General features: G+C 45.2%; 1 protein-coding gene across 1 annotated transcript in view; it reads right to left on the bottom strand.

Moving 5' to 3' along the window:
- Window positions 1-19,407, bottom strand: part of plxna1b (plexin A1b) — a 212,870-nt gene that overhangs the window by 69,096 nt on the left and 124,367 nt on the right. The window contains exons 7-9 of the mRNA XM_072684612.1: window positions 18,522-18,675; window positions 17,001-17,100; window positions 9,120-9,234 (exon numbers count right to left, since the gene is read on the bottom strand). Of these exons, the coding sequence (XP_072540713.1) occupies window positions 9,120-9,234; window positions 17,001-17,100; window positions 18,522-18,675 (369 nt within the window). The remainder of the gene's footprint in view (window positions 1-9,119; window positions 9,235-17,000; window positions 17,101-18,521; window positions 18,676-19,407) is intronic.

Raw genomic sequence — 19,407 nt, 5'->3', positions numbered from 1 at the left:
ATGAGAGAGCGTATACACAGCTGAGGGAGGAATGTGAGAGATAGCATGACTAATAATAAAAGAAGGGGGGAGAGTGGAAGAGACGGAGAGACCCCAAGTGAACAAGAGAGAGAGGCAGAGAGAGACTCAGGGCAATTACACTGACATAGTACTTCAGCTGGAGCTGCACCATATCTCTCTCTCTCTCTCTACCCATCTTCTCTCAGACTCCCTCTCTCTCTCTCTCTGGGTTGGCAGGATGTCTGACAGTCTCCCATCCTCTGGTTTAATTATTCAAAGTGGATTAGATCTTCACTTCCAGCTGCCTAATGCATCCTAGCAATGAATATTACATCTCAGAGAGAGAGAGAGAGAGAGAGAGAGAGAGAGGTGAGGAAAATGAGAAGAGTGAAAAAGGTGAGGAAAGAGAAGAGAGGAGCATGAGAGAAAAAGAAAAAAGAAAAGAATACATTAATACTGGAAGGAGGGAAAAGACAGGAAAAGAAGACAAGGGCAGGAGACAGAAGGAGCAGGGAGAGATTAGCATGAATTGATCTGATAATATAATAGGTGTGTCTGTGTGATAAGAGAGTGAGAAGGAGACATGGAAGGCAAAGAAAGAAGAAAGGGAGAGCAAAAAGTGACGAGGGGAAAGGGGAGAGAAGGAGGAGAAGAGGATAGAAAGGGAAATGGAGAAATACAAAGCGAGAGAAAGCAAAACAAAGTGAGGGAAAAGTGAAAGAACAAAGAAGCAGGAGATAGAAAATGGGGGGACTATGGAGAAAGTGAAAAAGAGAAAGACAGATTGAGAGAGAGAGAATGGTAATACAGACGGAGAGAAAAAAAAAGAAAAGAACAGATGAAACAGAGGGGAGACGAGGAGAAAGAAAAGAGAAAAGAAGCGGAGACAGTGACACTAGCAGCCAAGCATGCCTCATCTCAGAAATGAGCTTTAGCACTGATCTCTTTAAAACTGATCACTATTGATCATCTTTATTATTTGTTTCGTTAATACTTCTAAACCATTAAAAACATATACAAACAAACACACATATATATACACACACACACACATACACCCACATTTTATATATGCACACACACACACACACACACACACAATATATATATATTACTGTTTATTATCAGCACTTATATTAACTTATATTAACCTCTTCTTTCATCACTAAAGGTCAGACCAATAAAGCTATTAAAATAAAAATAAATAAATACATAAACTGAGATAGAAAGAGAAACAGAGTGGTGAAGAGGGGGAAAAGGGAGAGAAATATCCCAGCAATGAATATTACATCTGAGGTAGAAAGAGAGGGAGAGAGTGACGTGGTAAAAGAGAGGAAAAAGAGGAAATAGGGAGAGAAAGAAGAGAAAAAGAGAGGAAAGGGAGAGAGACAAAGAAAAAAAGGGATAGAGCAAGCAAGAAAGGACTGGACATAAGAAAGGAGACATGGAGACAAAGTGTGAGGGAGAAAGAGAGAGAGAGCGCAAAAGAAAGAGAAGAGAAAGAAAGAGGAGATAGAGAGCGTGCGAGAGCAGCAAGTGTTTCCTCTTACTGAGAGAGCACATTAATAAATCAGTCAGGAGATACAATGATCAGATGGCAGTCTGAGGGAATTGTGGGTAAAAAGGGTCGAGATGACACTATAAGTTATGTAACCTCTCTAACAGGGGTGTGCCTCTCCCTGGCCAGTGTGCCTCTCTATGATCGCGCTGTCCTGACCCTCCTACACGCTTCTCATCTGATTCTTGTTCTCCCTCCTCTGCAACTCCTCACTCCGCCACTCCTTACTCGTCACTTTATCCCTGTTTCTCTTGCTCTCGCGCTCTCTCTCTCTCTGGCTGTGGAGGGATATTTTCAGGAAGGAAGGTAGGCAGTGTTTCCTCGGAGAGTGGCAGTGAGAGATGAGAAAGGACGTGCGCGAGAGAATATAAAGGAGATCAGAATGAGCGGCGTGGCTAAAAATAAAGGGATACAGAGACACGGAAGAACAGCTGCTTCTGCAGCACGGGTTCACATCAGCTCGACGCCCACGCTCGATTAAAGTACGACCGGGCCGTCCGACTGCCACCTTCATTGTCTATTGATGCACGCTGACCCATAGACACACATTACAGAGAAGTGGAAGCGCGAGTGCAGCTTCCATCCTCCTGGTTCCAGGCAAGCCGAAATGAACCCATGGGACTCTGCCGCAGCACCACAGGGCTTTATTTACTCACTTTATTAAGAATATTAGATCTGAAGCTGAACACTGGAATCCATGGTGGGTGGTGATCATGTTCTACTGACTCTGCTGCTTTCTGGCAAGCAGAAATGAACACATTGACATCCTTGTGGTATTCTGGGCCTGTATTATCTCCCTTTTTCGGAACAGGGTATTCCTAAAGGGCCAGCAATGTTCGGTTCTTTCCCAGCACAGACTGAGTCTACACATATCTGGTACTATTGGCCTTGTGAGACTTTTGAAAAACTCTTTTGAAAATGCTGACAACATCACACCATTAACTTGCACTAGCTTTCATTTACTGGGCATTGAGGCTGACAACTGGGTGTCTGTACTCGACAATTTAGAGGGGGATAACACCATGTTTACAGCTGAACTTAACATTACTTTTACCCTTTTCCTCATAACTTGCACTGCTTGAAGAAATCAGAATGTACAAACAGAAATGGCCCCACTGGACACCCTTGTGGCACCCCAGGACCTTATTCGTTCAATTTCTCAGAATATGAGATCTAAAACACTGGAGTCCATCGTGTTTGAGAAAGTATCTAGTGTGGAATGCTCTCCATCTATCTGCTTTCTGGTAAACATAAATGGACCCATTTGACACCCTTGAGGCACCCCAGGGCATTATTCACTCACTCTACAACAGAACTATAGGAGTGTATTGAGTTGGACATAAACAACATTTTAAACATTCTAGAAAGTAGCTAGAAAGTAGACATCTACATCTGCGGCTGGACAAGAGTGGACTTCTCTGCTTCTTCACTAACCCTATTACTATACTGATATATTGCAGAGAATTAGAATAAGTGTGAACACACCCTACTTCCTGGTAAACATAAATGGACCCATTAGGCACCCTGGAGGCACCCCTGGACTTCACTCGTCACTTTTCTGCACTATTCGATCTAGACCAGAGCACTGGAGCCTGTTGTGGAGGCTGGGGCAGGATTTGGAACACTCTAGAAAGTAGTTAGTGTTCGAACTGTCACGTGGTGTGGGTCCAGCAAGCCGTCACGGTCGGCTTGAAAGCCAACTGGCCAGAGAAGCGTGGCTGCACTGCCTGACGCCTCCCTTTCCCCTTCTCCTTGCCGACTGACTCTGCCTGCTCTCTTGTGCTTGTTAGAGTGGTCACGCTCCAGCTGGCTTCGAGCAGAGCGGTTGCTTACCCATCACACTCGTTCGTGTCTCCCTGCCTCCCTCCCTGCCTCCGCCTCCTCCTCTTCTTCTTCTTCTTCTTCCTGCCACCCCCCAAATTTGCCCCCCCCCTCCCCCTTAGTGCAGTCCGCCCCTCTTCCAGAACATTTGGAAAATAAATGGCGTCACTCCCATAATGTAATCTCCCACTTGTTATTGCCAGAATGACTTTTCTCCTTGTTTTTTTCCCCTCTCTCTCTCTCTCTCTCTCTCTCTCCTTCTCCCTCACACTCACATCTGGACTCCATTAGAGGGAGGGTGACTGGCCTCTCCTCCTCCGTACTTCTGGGCGCTCGAAAAGCACAGAATTATGGGTGATTCCCAGGGGACCGGCGGAGACTAGGCTGAAGCGCTGCATCTCCATGACAACCGGGCAAGTCCGCTCTCTTGCTCCTTCACCCCCTTTTCCCCCCCTCGCCTTATCTCTGTTCTTCCGCTCTTTTAGAGCTTTTTTCCCTCCTCGCAAATTAAAGCAACTCAAGTTTCAGTGCAAACGATTGAGTGAGGGAGAGAGGGAGGGAGAGCGAGAGACAGAGAGGGAGAGGGAGGGCAGGGTGAGAAGCCGATACGAGAGAGCATCAGACAGAAGATGCCTTCTCCCGTCGTTTTGATCAATTGCTTAATTTGCCACAATAAGACAAATCCGAAGAGGGAAATCAGCAAGGGCTCTATTGTTAAAGGAGGCTTAGATATAATGGATATAAATGAGAGGAGGCCTGATCGCTAGAAATGCAGCAGCAGGAGCAGTGAGGAGCACCAGGAGAAGAGACAGCATCCTCTTAAATAAAGAGCTGTCAGACATCCCCCCTCTGTGATCACCTGCCTAATACTGAGTAGGTCCCCCTCGTGTCACCTAAACAGCCCCACAAGACCTCTGAAGGTGTCCTGAGCTGTCTGGCACCAAGAAGTTAGCAGCAGATCTTTTAGGTCTTGTGAGTCCTTAGAGCACTTCTGGCAGGTACGCCCCACAAGACCTGCCTGATGTTTTGGAGATGCTCTAACCCAGTTGTCCTGCCTACACAACTTGACCCTTGTCAAAGTGGCTGAAATCCTTATGCTTGCCCATTTCTCCTGCTTGTAACGGACCGGTCAGTGGATTTAATGTTCTGGCCGATCTGTGTATATGATACATGCAAACAGTAGTAACGTACACTACGCCTCGTTCTATGCGAATAAAAGACTCCGGTTCTAATTTGGATTCAAAAAGGGGCTGAGTGACGGCGCGGAGGTGAGGAAGAACTCCTCAGAAATTCAGTCAGTGTGAGGAGACTGGTATAGGCCATCCATACCTCCCTCACCCATTCTACTCTTCTCCTCGCCTGCTCACCCTCTGGCCCTTCAGTGCAGGTTCTGCTTCTCACAGATAAGACCCATGCACGCGCACACACATGCACAGCACTCATCTCCACAGGGGGTATCCTCCCTCTCCTCATCCCATCACCCACCCCCCACTTCCATCCTCCCCCCACACACAGCTGCGGTGGGGTGTGCGTGTGTGAAGGGGGTGGTGTAAGCGCCTGGGCAAATGCCAGCGTAAACATGGCCAGCCAAGGAGTTCATGGACTAAAGAATTCACACCTCTATACACACACACACACACACACACACACACACACACACACACACACACACACACACACACACACACACACACACACACACACAGTCACATTCAACACAAATCTCACTTGGAGAGAAAGACAGAAACACACTCTGCACACCCACACCCAGCCGTTCTTCTCCCTTTTCGTCATCGCTGTCGCTGTCTCCGTCGCTCTCCCTCTAGAAGAACACTGTATAGAGATCTTTCACCCCATCGCACACACAAGCACGTTCTTCTCCTTTCTCATCTTCTACCCTCCGCTCTTTCCATTCTTCTTTCTGGTCTGAGACTCTATGGATAGGGAGAGGTTCTTTCTGGATTAAAAAGTTCTCCAGATAGAGCCTCCTTCCAGATAGAGCCTCCTTCCGGATTAACTTTTCCCAGGATAGAGGTTCGTTCCGGGTGAACTTTTCTCAGGATAGAGGTTCGTTTCGGATTAGCTTTGCTCTGCACAGAGCCTCCTTCCGGATAGAGCCTCCTTCCGGATGAACTTTTCTCAGGATAGAGGCTCCTTCCGGATAGAGGCTTCTTCCAGATTAACTTTTCTCAGGATAAAGGTTTGTTCCGGATTAACTTTACTCTGGATAGAGGCTCCTTCTGGATAGAGGCTCCATCCGGATGAACTTTTCTCTGGACAGAGACTCCTTTCGGATAAAGACTCCTTTATTAAAAATTACTTAAATTTTGTATTAGTAAGCTTGGGAGTTCTGGAGCACTTGTGATGATCAGACCACACAGACCAAAATGAACCTTTTACATATATCAGATCATCCACTGACTGTGTGTATGTGCACCAGCTTGTGTGACCAAACACATCTGAAAATATCACAGAAAAACTAAAGAAACCAATTTCATTACTGGAAAATTCAGCCCCACGTTTACTGAGGAGGTATTGTTTTGCATTACAATGTTCAGCTATGAATCCCTAACAGCACATGTAAATCATGCTGCTAATCCTTGTTCATGAATCAGCAATTACTGCAATGCAATTTAATGTCACAGTAATCCTGGTGGTGCGCTTGATGAATCTGGGCCAGTGTCTGCAAACACATCAGCAGAAAACTGCTTAAAAATGATCGACATTGAGCAGACATTTAGATTTGACTGATTTCAATATTTGATGGCGTATTGTAGTTTAGGTGATGTTGAGCTACTGCACCAAAATCTCCACATTTTATTTACTGCATTGTCCTTCCAAAATATGTTTTCTCCTTAATGCTAATCCAGGAAGATGCAGACCCAAGTTCCACAGAACAAAAATGATGCATTAATATTAGCAGATCTGTCCAATAGCCCAGAATCCCCATATCTGCATCCCCAAACACAGGAAACTTTCCTACAGCTACAGCTGTGTGTGTGTGTGTGTGTGTGTGTGTGTGTGCGCGCGCGCGCGCTTTGGCTGTGACCTCCTGAGTGCCTACCATAATCTGCAGTACGCAAGTTGTTTCTCTAGGCAGAGTCTCTGTGAAAAGCGAGGGACAGCACTAATTCTATTGCTCTTGCTCACTCGCTCTCGCTCTCTCTCTCTCTCTCTCTCTCTCTGATTTATGATGATTTGGTTTGTAAATGTCAGCTATTACACCGACGCTGACGTTTTCGCCGTCTTCTCACTCGTCTCAGGGCGCCGACGATGGATCTCCCCGCTGAGAGTTTTTCAGCAGGTCCGGCTAGGGAACCAGCCCTGCCACCTGAACCAATTCCAGATGGGCCGATAGCTCAGCCGCCAAAGCTTTTGTTGATAGGGAGCTTGAGAGTTGTCACGTAAAGCAGAGGAGCGGGAAGAGAAATAGCAGAAACGTGGACAGAACATAAATACAGCGAGAGGGAGAGCGCGAGAGGGGGAGAGAGAGAGAGAGATATGGATGGGAATGGATGGAGAGAAGGTAAGAGAGGGCGAGAGTGTAAAGGAGCAGGAGAGAGAGTGCAAGAGAGAGCAAGAGTGAGAGCAAGAGCATGAAAGTGAAAAGAGAACGGAGAAAGACTACAGAGCGTGCACGCGTGAGAGAGAGAGAGCAACAAAGAAGAGAATAGGAGAGAGTATGAGAGATCAAGAAAAGGAGAGTAGAGGGAGTACAAGAGTGTATTTGAGTGTGAGGGAGACACAGAGAAAAAGAGAATGCAAGAGAGTGATAGAACAGAGTACATAAGAGAGAAGGGAGTGAGAGAGAGAGTATATGGAGGGAGAGTGTGAGAGAGCGTGACAGTAAACGAGGGTTGTGTGAGCAAGTCGTTCCTTAAGTGTTCTAAGCAGCATCGACTCAACCTGATCTTTCCTTTCAGAGTTCATTTGTTCACCATCAAAGACTGACTAGCAGCTAAATATTTTCCACACACACACACACACACACTCACCCTCATCAGTAGTACCAACACATGTCAGTGGTGGATTATGAAAGGCTACGATAACTACAGCCGGTGGGGGTCTGCTTCAGCCAGCCACCACATGAACCAGAACAAATGGGAATCTCAGTAGGGGAGGGTGGACAATAAATGAGCATGTGTGTGTGTGCATGAGTGTGTGAATGTCTGAGTGATGGATTAACTTTGGGACTCTGTGGCCAGTGGATGATCTAAATGAGTTGACATGCGAGATCTCAGCACTCAGATGTGATTCAAAGGAGCATCGCCTTCCCTGGACACGAACCTGTTTTCATTTGAGCGTGTGTGTGTGTGTGTTTGCTCTCTGCTGCAGCCTGGGCAACAGACAGCGGCATGAGAAGCAAAGGCCAGGCGTAATTGGGAAGAGGTTTTATCCCCTCTGACCAATTAAAACGCAGCTATGCATACACAAACAACCAATCAGAGGCTTCATGCTAAGCTGGGGCGAGGAGGGAATTGTTTCTGCCAAGACTGAGGGGGGGGAAAAAAAAAAACCCTAACACACCACAGAACGACAGGAACACACTCCACAGGCGTGCACACACACCAATAAGACCGTCTCACACGCCTACATGCACACACACATTTACACACACACTGAAAAATAACATAGCGAGTGCACAATGGGGAGTGTTTGCAGTATATTAGCTCCGCACACATACACAGATGGACGGATGTACAAACACACCTATACACACACACAGGAAAGCAGCACATGCATTAGCGCACAACAGCGGGTGTTTACAGTATATCAGCATATTATACTACATCACGGTACAGTGCAGTAAGGCTGTGATGGTACGTAATTCAGACCCAATCAAGTCACGGCTCGATGCACGCAGTTGCACGGAGAATACGTCAGTGTTTCTGCTACATGTATTTTGCAGCAGGGGCCCAGCCCTGCAAAATTACTGTCGCCGCCGCCGCTGCAGATAAAATCAGTATGATGCAGGTCCTCCTCTGGTCTGGATGACTGACTCACACTGCTTTGTCATATTTTAATAATGCATTGTTAAAATGATCTAAACTAATTTCTTCCCACACGTTCTTCGCTGCTGTCCACACACTTTCTGTAGGGGACTTTCTTCTCCACACATTTCCCGGCACAGACGCACCTTCTCAAAGGAATTTCAATTTGAGTGTGTTGTCCAGGACATCACCAGAACTTCCCCTCTCCTCAATCCCATGTATGACATCTGTACCTCTGAGCAATTTTGGAATATTGTTGTTAAGTTTAGTATGAAAATCTTAAAAACCTTAAAGCAGCAATATGCAAGAACCGGAATTTTCTGCTCATGGGCTCCCCCTACAGGGGGTGAAACTCACTTTTACACCACTTGTATGTTGTACATACAACTTCAGCTGTAGATGTGCATTTGTTTGTGAAAGAAAGAGAAAAGTGAGTATTTTAAAAAATGTATTTAAATAAACAATACGTCTCTACTAAACTAAATCAATTGGTGCAGAATGTCCCATTATAGAAACTGCTACTAAAAATAATGAGATTTTACTGAACGTATTCATCAGCATCGGTATCGGCAGATACTCAGCATTAAGACACTCTGATCAAAGGGGCAAAACAGCCTGATTGGGACCTCCCTAAATGCTACATAATGCTGCTTTAATAAACACCATTAATCATATTGTGCACGGCATCCTGGCCTGACCTCCCTCTTCTACAGTTTCTCTAGGAGACCAGGAAGTGGCACGCAACTCACCTCTGACATGTTGACCCGGCCTTCCTGGAAAGAGCAGTCGTTGGCGTTCTGCGTGCACATGTGCCGGTATTTACACCAGTGACACGGGAAGGAGCCGTTCACACACGTCAAACACCTGCGAAAACACACACACACAAACACACCCCCAGTTTACAGACCAAAATCAGCCAATAGAGAGGAATGTACTGCAACCGTGAGGAAACACTAAACACACCATCAAATGCCCTTTCCCTGCCTTTCTACAGCCACAAATGACTGCCCTTGTCTTTCATCCTCTCTCGCCCTTTTCACTCTTTTTTTTTTTTTTTTTTTTTTTTTTAAGTCAACCTTTTTGTGAAGCTGTTCTTTCATCCCCACACAAAGATGAGCTTTCAGTAAGACACCCAGGGTTTAGACTGACACAGAGAGGAAGAGAGAGTGATGACATGAGAGAGAAAGATCAAATAGAGTAGGATTTCCGAGAGAGGGAGAGAGAGAGAGAGAGAGAGAGAGAGAGAGAAAGAGAATGGCAAGAGAAAGAAGCGAGAAAGAGAGAGGGAACATGTAGAATAGAGAAGTGTGAGAAAGCAAAGAGATGAGGGGGGGGATAAAAGAAGCGAGAGAGAGAGAGAACTGAGAAATGAGAGAGATTGAGAAAAGAAAGAAATGAGACAGGTCAGAGAGAAGCAAGAGAAAGGAGAGAGAGGGGGAAGAGAGAGAGAGAGAGAAAGAGAGAGAGAGAGAGAGAGAGAGAGAGAAAGGAGAGAGAGAAGTGAGACAGAAAGGGAACAAAGAAAGAAGTGAGAGAAAGCAGAAAGAGAAGGAAGAGAGAGAAGCGAGAGAGAAGCGAGAGAGAGAGAGAGAGGAAGAGAGAATGAGAGAAAGGAAAGAGAAAGAAGTGAGAAAGAGAGGGAACATGTAGAATAGAGAAGTGTGAGAAAGCAGATGAGGGGGTAAGAAGCGAGAAAGAACAGAGATAAAGAGAGGGAACCGAGAGAAGTGAGAAAGGAGAGATAAAAGGAAGAGCGAGAAAAGCAAGAAAGCTCATTGAGATAGAGAGAGGGAACAGAGAAAAGAGAGAAGCAAGAGAAGGAAGAGAGAGAAGGGAGAGAGAATTGAGATAAAGAGAGAGGGAAGAGAAGCGAGAGAAAGCAGAGAGAGAAGGAAGAGAGAAGGAAGAAAGGCGAGAGAGAGAATTGAGATGAGAAAAGGAGAAAAGAGAGAGAAAGGAGCCAGGCTGAACAAAGAAGAGAGAAGTGAGAGAAGGTAGAGGGAGAGAGAGAAGGACGAGAGAAAATGAGAGATGAGAGAGAGGGAACAGAAAGAAAGCGAGAGAGAGGAGAAAGAGATAAAGGTGAGAGAAGTAAGAGAGGGAAGAGAAGAGAACTTGAGAAAGAGAAGGGAGGGAGAGAGAGAAAGAGAGAAGCATCTAATGTAACAGCTTTTGAACTGTTCAGATTTACACACACACACACACACACACACACACACACACACACACACACACACACACACACACACACACTAAATATACAGACTCTCTGTAGCCAGAGTGCTGGGAGTGCTCTGGCTGGTAAAGTGCAGCCATTCGTTTCAATTAATCATCTCAGCCGAGCGGTTTGTTCACCCACAGACGTTAACGATCGGTCAGAACAAAGACTGCCGACCACATAATCCAATCACATGATCCTCTTAATTGACCAATCTGCGTGTGCGTTGAGAGAGGCTGTCCAATTAGTTGAAAAATTGTTGGTCAAGGAAATTATCCCCACTTCCTAATCCAAACCCACCAATCCATCACAGAGTGGTCCACAACCTCCAGCACTACCCTAACCTTTCAGAGAGAACAGTGTAAGTGCACTCTGGTGTATTCTACACTATGTGGACAAAAGTATTGGGACACCCGCTCATTCAGTTTTTAAAGTAACTGTCTCTACTGTCCAGCATTTGATTGCATTTAGTGAGAAGACAGTTATGTGAGGTCAGGATGCTGGATGAGCACCACCCACCTCATCCCCAACTCAACTCAGAGAACATAGTTCCACTGCTCAAGGGCTGTATACCCCTCTAGCCCACGTCTGGCATTAGGCATTGTGCCAATAGGTCCATGTCTGTCTGCTCCAGAGTCTCCTATACTATTGGCAGTCGACGGGAAGTACTACAGATAGACATGAACATTCTGGCACTATGCCTAATGCCAGACTGGACTAAGGACTAGACAAGCTGTGTGTGTGTGTGTGTGTGTGTGTGTGTGCGCGCGTGCATCTGCACACCAGCTTCAGCAATGGATGCAACTTAAAGTAGTTTAACACATTTATTAGACATTTTGGATATATAGTGTATGTCTGTAGTGCGAGGCTGTTTGTGTATGTGTATGTGTGTGCGTGTGCACGTGTACATGTGTGTGTTAAGTGACCTCCCATTGAGGCACCATTTGTCAGTTGGTTAATGCTGGATCTCTGGAGAGCGCTAATCCATTCAATCCACCAATCAGGGTCAGGCACGCAGAAGGGGCAGCCGTGATTGACAATGAATGAATGGAGGTCTGTTCAAATGGTCACATGAAAATGACCATGACCATCAGTGAGTGTGTGTGTATATGAGTGTGTAAGGGAGCACATGCAGAATAAAAGCACACTTTTGTCTGTATATTGCATATTGTGTGTGTGTGTGTGTGTGTGTGTGTGTGTATTACCGAACCCCAAAAGGACACAAGCAGCTGATACTGTAACGTGCATAAAGCAACATAGCTATTTCTAGGCAGAGCAACACAAAGGCCGAAATATGGGCAATTTACCCAGGCTATTGTTCTGTAGGTTAAAGGGGAATTTCACAGAGTATTCAAAACTTCTGCATAATTAAATCATTACATTGTAAACATAGACTTTCAGAGAGCTTTGATGTGAAATGCTCCATTTTACAGAAATTCGCAGATGTAAAATTGTTCACGATGGTAGTGAATGTAACCAGACGTCAACCAGAGCCTCAAATGCCTCAAAGCTCCCTCACAGGACGTTCTTACAGGAAATAAGTTATGAACACTCTCGGTCTGATGTCTTAGACCCTGTTACAATACTGCAGAGACGATTTTATATTTAACATACGTTGATGATAATACATTCTTGGTGGAAGAGCACAAGCAGGGTGTGTTGTAAGGCAAAAATAGTTCCTCTAAGAAACCAGATTTATTACCACTATATTACCACCATCAACACACAAACAACCCAGAAGATGCGTCGGCTCATTGGTGATTTTGGATGGTAAACAAAACGGCTATATTTGTGTTGTGCATATATATTTTGACAGGTTCACATTAAATGTCCAAAAGTTTGTGGACACCCCTTCCTATGAATGTATTTAACTACTTTTAGTTGCACCTGTTGCTGATACAGATGTGCAAATGCACACACAGCTTCTGTAGTCCCAGTAAAAAAAAAAAAAAAAAGGGCAATGGAATAGGACTATTGCACAGATTAACCTACTTGCACCACAATGCTTAATGCCAGGTGTGGGCTAGAGGGGTATAAAGCCCACCAGCACTAAGCTGTGGAGCAGTGGAACGGCGTTCTCTGGAATGATGGTGCTTCATCCAGTATTTTTGGGTTGAAAAGTCAAGTCTGAGGTGGGTTGGTGATCATCTCACATCCTGACTTACTAACTAACGCTCTGGTCACTGAATGCAATGCTTCAGAATCTAGTAGAAAGACCCCCCTGAACAGCAGAGACAGCTCCTCCAACAAAAGCAGGTTTAACTATTTTTTAATACCCTTGATTTTAGAAGACACAATAAGTGAGCAGGTGTCCCAATTTTTTTGTCCACATAGTGCAGTAAGTTTCTCTTTAGTAACCACTGAATTAGGAAGTATGTGAAGCAGATGCATGACTGAAGGGACCGCCGTGATCGAAGAATACCCCCCCCTCACACATTTCTTCTCTTATACCCTTCAACACAAACACTACCCCCCCAGCTCGGCTTCTCTCTCCCTCTCTCAACAGGGGCTTAATCCAGCACTCCTGTCAGCCCCCCACCAACCCAGAGCGCATCTTAAACCCCCTTCTCTCCCAGTCTGAAGTGGGGGTTAATTTCAGGGCCTCGCTAGAAATCCAGTCAGTGTAAAGCCCCCACTCAGAGCCCTCTTGCTCTCCAAGTGGGAGTGTGTGTGTGTGGGGGGGGGGCTTTATTCCAGGTGGCCCACTGAACCGGAATTATTATAATCCACACACGTCTTATGGAGCTGTTTCTTAAGCTAAAGTCATGTATGGTCTGACCTCTGTCTTCTCCCCTGTCTCTTCTCGCTCGCTTTCTAATTTTCTTCCATGATATTAAAATAGCTGCTCTGTGGAGGCCTCATCCTCCAGCCCCCAACAGCACAGACCCGACACACCCCCCGATTTCTCCTTTCCCCACCCCTCTTTCTTTCATAGCTCGCCCTTTTTCTCCAGCAGCTGATTTGGGCAGCGAGGGGATAATGTAAATAGCTGGCAAGTTAAATGGCAAGTGCTCTTAAAGGGAAGAGAGAGTGAGCGTGTGCATGTGTGTGTGTGAATGTGTGCACTATTCTGTTCTTAAAAAGCCCTTTCAGGAGGCAATTGCCCCTCATTCCATTCCTTCTTTCTTTCTCCCCTCAGCACAACCTTTTTCTCAGGTCTCGATAAATCTCTCAGACTCACGCCTCTCGATCCTTCCATCACCTTCGAACCGCACTGCAGAATTCCATATAGTCACTGCCATCGGAAAACCGCAGAATAAAAGAAAACATCCATCCATTTCAGCTTTAATTACATTCACTGAAATGTAAAGGAATATTTCCGGAAGCTTGTCGCTCTGAGTAAAGTGATATGTGATGGTTAAATATGATGATAAAAATATGTATCTCTTCTTCTTTTTCTGTGTGCTGCTTTAGGAGGGAGACTGAGAGACGTTTTTCCTCATAAGCCCACAATCCAGAAGCTGCGCTCTGTAGAACGGGAAGCTAATAATCAGGTAATGTTTTTACACATATAAGCTGCAAGCACACAGCTCAGTAAAACACTAATACTACTGTAAACACAAATAACATCCACTCAGAAAGTGGTTTTACATCACTGTGTTCATTAAAACATCTCCAGAGCTCTCCTCATAACAGTCTAGTATTATTTACAGTTATCATCCAACACCTGGTTTGGTACATCAGTGCTTAATGATGTTCAATCATCTCTCCCATTCTCTCCTATTGTAGAATGAATGGAGTTAAATGAGCTTAAATAAGATGCCTAAAACTTTTATATTTTATATATTTATACACACACAGCAAAAACAGCAAACATGGAGATTTTTTTAGGTGACGTTGATGCTAATTAGTTCGTTTTCTAGTGTGGCCAGGCACAGCGCAATATTACTGATCTGGAGGGCTTTGGCCTGGGGGTTACAAGTTTGAATCCCGAGCAATGCCCGAGAGAGCACCGTTGGCCGTGCTCTCACTGGGTGGGAAGACGGCCCTTTCTCCCCTCATCACTCTTAAAGGGATGTTGGCCGGCACAGGCATCTGTTAGCTGGTCACTTTACTCTGACTCAGTTTGAAAAGAGGCTACGGCTGGCTTTGCATGTACTGGAGGAGACGTCCTTACCCAGCCCTTCAAGACCGGAGTTTCCCACCCCTGTTTCACAAGCAACCATCTCACGCTTGCGAACAGAGAACCATGTGTTTTTGGAATGCTGGAGGTTTATGAGCACTTTATGAGGATTTAGGACATAACGTTGCTTCAGAAAAATGCTCGTCATTGTTTAATGTTATTTTCTAGAAATATTAAGCATTTAAAAAGAAAAAGTGCTGAAAATTAGGAACTTTAGTCAAATCTATTTGAACAATAGATGTTTTTAAAATAAGACAATTTATTTATTCATTTATTCCTAATTAACCTGATCCAAGAAATCAGCTGAACAGCAGGAAAAAACCAAAAATATCCAGGATGGGTTCTCCAGGATCACAGATGGGAACCTCGGTGCATTAGCACAATCACTATCTCCACCTGCATCTCTGTGTTAATGTAATGCTCTTCATTGCCACTTAAGCAGACACTGCATCCCCAACATGGCAAGTTTACAGGAGATGCTGTTAACCTGAATGTTGGTGTAAAATGCTGTTTAGACCCCATTTCTGCACCAACCCATCATGCTCAAACACATTTGGGTAGAGCTCAAACGTGGGCCATCAGGGGATCCTGTGGTCTAGTTTGGGAGGCACTGTGTTAATGAGCTTTTATTCCCAGTCATTCCGGACTATTCTTACTGGTCCATTTATCCCGAACTGTTCACACACAATGTGAAGGGCAGCTGGCATTTCCAAATGGTGTATTAAACATATGAATATTGATATAGCACCGAAAGCATGTTTCCTATACGGTTCTCATTTCAGAAAGGGTCTCTTGCCACATGACACAGACTAGCTCTCCAGCGACCGGAATGAACTGCCAGACTGTTTCTTGTGCGGAAGGTTCTGGCTCCCTGCTCAGCGCGTGATAGCTAACGCTCAGGCTTATATAGACATGGATCTATTTAATTAAGAGGCGATCATGACGGCGTGTGCTTTCCCATTTCAGCGGCGCTCATTTCCCGGCCCCCTCCCCGCCTCACCCCAAAACGGTGCCGCTCTAAATTAGATTAATATTAATATGCAAATTTATGGCATTTCAAAGTGCACGAGACCTCATCAGTTGAATAAATAAGAGGGGGTGTGTGTGTGGAAAGAAAGTGTGTGTGCGTGCTTTGTAAGCCTCTTCCTCTGATGAAAGGAAAGGGGGTGACATTCGTGTGGTTTCTGTACCTTTCAGCCCAGTTTAAAAACACACAGGCTTTATACCTTCAGTTCACACACACATGCTAATGAGCGCATACTAATGTGTGTGTGTGTGTGTGTGTGTGTGTGTGTGTGAGTGTGAGAATGCGTGACCGTGCTATCACAGGTGGTGTCCTATCCTCTCTCTCTTTCTCTTATTCTCTCATAGTGGGAGAGTATTATGTGACTTGGACATTGTTACAGTACGTTCTCACAGTAATGTGTGCACATGTGTGTGTGTGTGGTTGTGCGTGGGTGTGTGTGGGTGTGTATGTGCGAGTGATCCCCATGGAGACAGTAAAGAGCTCATCTCTCCTGCAACGAGACACTACACACACCTCTAGAGACCCCCCAAAAAAACCATCTGGACCCTTAGAATAATACAGTCTCCAGCAGTCCCAGTGATCAAAGAGATTCAGAAATGCTGCGAGAGGAGAAGCTCGCCTCCCCTGACCAGAGAAGAGAAGGAAAAGCTTCCTCAACGTTCATGCAGGTTAACGCAGCATGATTTTACTACTATTTATGATCGTTTTTTTTCATGTTTATGTACATCCATTATTATGAAACTTAATTTGTCCATAAATTAATAAATAGCTGGACAGGTTGAGGCTTTGATGTGTTCATATGACAGTGATGATGTGTTACTGATGTGATTTGCGGGGAGAGCCGCTTCAGGACGAGGTCCATTCTGTCGAATTTAGCTCCAGTCCTTTTTACCACATCCTTCCTCCAGAGATCATGAAAAACCTGTCAATCATTTTTCCTCAGGTTACCATGGTTACAGAAACCTGACCCCCCACCCTCAGGGGTAAAATGAGAGGACCAGAGGGAGGAAAGAGAGAAGATAAAGAGGAGAGTGCGAGAGATAGGGAGAGAGAGCGCAAATGAGAGGGGAAGTGAGAGAGAGAGAGTAAGAACAAGAGCGCAAGAGATAGGGAGTGAGAGCAAGAAAAGTGCAGGGGAGCGGGAAAGAGAGAGAGAGTGAGAAAGAGAACAAAAGAGCAAGAGAAAGAGTGAGGGACAGGAGAGAGCAAAAGAGTGAGCGAGAGAGAGTGCGAGCATGTGAGAAAGTGAGAGAGGCACTTACGATTTGTGCACTGTGCAGTTGTAGAAGACGAAATCCACGCTGGCAAACTTCTTCCCCGTTTCCTTTGATTTCAGGTAGAGTTTCACCACACGTTTATCACCTAGAGAAAGAAAGAGAGTGAGGCGGCGTGACGGAGAGAAAGAAAGAAAAGGTATCTAAGCAACACATCTCTCTTCCTTCCTCCATAGCGGGGCTCTGCGGTGGTAAAAATAGCCTGCTTTGATTGTGCTATGATTACCATGGATGTGATCAAAATTGCACTGTAGGATCCTCCCATTATCAAAATAGCCATCTTTACCGAGCAACCACCCTCATCCTGCCACACAGACAGAAGCAACACTGGCGCTATCGGGGAACAGAGCAAATGACGCTCAATAGGAATTGACTCAGGCCGCCAGCATGGAAATGTGCTCAGTTCTATTCGAATACCCATTTAATGACTGAAAAGCCTTAAGCATGATGTGATGAGGATTCTGAAATGGATTCTGGATAGACAGCTCTTTCATCTTCCGTGCATTATTCACGTGTACACCTTAACATTCACAACACCAAGTCCATTTGCAAGATCTACTGAGTTCAGGCCGTCTTCTGATGTCCGTCTTTCTCGGACATGCACATGCACAAACCAGGGCTGCACAACACAGATAAAGATCACACTGCATATCATATTATATATTCTATGGCTATATGATACGATGGACAAAGGCTTAATTCTATTCATATTTTTATCAATATAAGCTGCAGAGACAGCTCAAGTAGGGTGGGTGGATGCAATGGGAGTAGGCCCATTTTGTTAGCGTCTCAAAAGGACCGCTCATATTGATAACTTACACTCGCGAAGTATGTGAATACTCAAATTCTACCATTCTTTTGGTGATTCAAACAGCATCACAGTCACATAAGGACTGGAGGCTTACAAATGCAAAAGTAATAACGCACCATATGGGCTCCGAGTGGACCACTATGGCCCAGGGGTCACAAGTTCAAATGCCGAGCTATAGACAAGAGAACACAGTTGGCAGTGGCCTCTCCTGGTGTATAGATGGCGCACTCTCCTACTCATCGCTCTTAAGCGACGTTGATCTGGTGCACAGCTGGGGACCCGCTGCTTTCCTCTGAGCGTGTCTGCTGCCCAGTTCGTAAAAAAGGGCAAGGGCTGGCTTCACATGTATTGGAGGGGACATGTGTTAAGAAAGCTATGAAAGAGTGGGTTAACTGGCAGTACAAAATTGAAGAAAAGGGGGAGAAACAAATTTCCAAACGTCTCCATCCACAAGAAAGCAGTTCTGTTAAAAGCCCAACAGAAACTCAAGGAACTTCTGTGATTGGTCGGGAGGCTCAGAGCACACAGTAAACAAATCCTGTGATTTGTCAGAGGCTCATTTGCATACTGCAGCCCTTTGTAACATCATTGCAAAGGCCAGCGCAATTAACACATGATATATTGTGCAGCCCTACTTTACACACACACACACACACACACACACACACACACACACACACACACACACACACACACACCTTGGTGGCGGGTGATGGGGATGAGCTCCTTAGCGGTGGGGGAGAGGCAGTAGATGCGTGAGCCTTGGATCCTAGCCTCCGTCTCAGTGTAGTCCTCAAAGGAGCAGTTCACGCCTGCCGACAGATCCGGAACGTTCCGAGCCTGGAGAACCAACTGGAGAACCAACCAAAGATAAATGATAGAATGAGAGAAGAGAACTGGCTTTCTTTTGCTGCTGGAACTCAAGTAAAAGAGCATTCCATTCATTCTACTGTTATTCTGTTAATCAGCATGGTCACAAAAACCTTGCATCTCAGAAAAAAAACCTTCTCAACTTTCAACGGAAGTCAAAGCAAAAAGATTTTATTAAACATTATTCTGGAGCATTTCTATTGGTCCTTTCATCAATTCAGAATTTTTTACGCAATTTAAAGGACAACTGTCACATTTCATCACACTGTGGTGATATGTGGCTATATGGTTTATGCATAATGGCAAAGATATGAAGACTCTTCATCATGGACCATCACACAGTGGACAAGTGGACAGGTTTGAGTCTCCACCTATGACTTCTGCAACTTTTCACTGCAATCAAGTCATAATAAAAGATCTTCTCCTCTGCCTGATAGGCAGCTTAGAATTTGCACTTCCGAGAGAACTGCTCTGCTTCTTTTTAATGAGCTGTGAGTGAGATCCAATGGCACTGCTCCAATACTGGGTACCGGTATCAGGCAGATATCTGCACAAACACAGGGTACTTCTATGGTACCGGCTGTGGTGCACACTGCAGATATCGAGGCTGCTGAAAGTCATTTCATTTGAATGAGTGCCATCGAGAGCCAGCGAGCGGTTGGTAATGCGATCAAGTTCAGCTCTGCTTAACTCTGTTGCAAATAGCAGCGATGC

The sequence above is a fragment of the Salminus brasiliensis genome, chromosome 7, assembly GCF_030463535.1.
Source record: "Salminus brasiliensis chromosome 7, fSalBra1.hap2, whole genome shotgun sequence".
NCBI classification, from domain to species: domain Eukaryota; kingdom Metazoa; phylum Chordata; class Actinopteri; order Characiformes; family Bryconidae; genus Salminus; species Salminus brasiliensis.
Note: the sequence above shows the minus strand (reverse complement) of the source record. Positions and strands in the feature narration are given on the sequence as shown.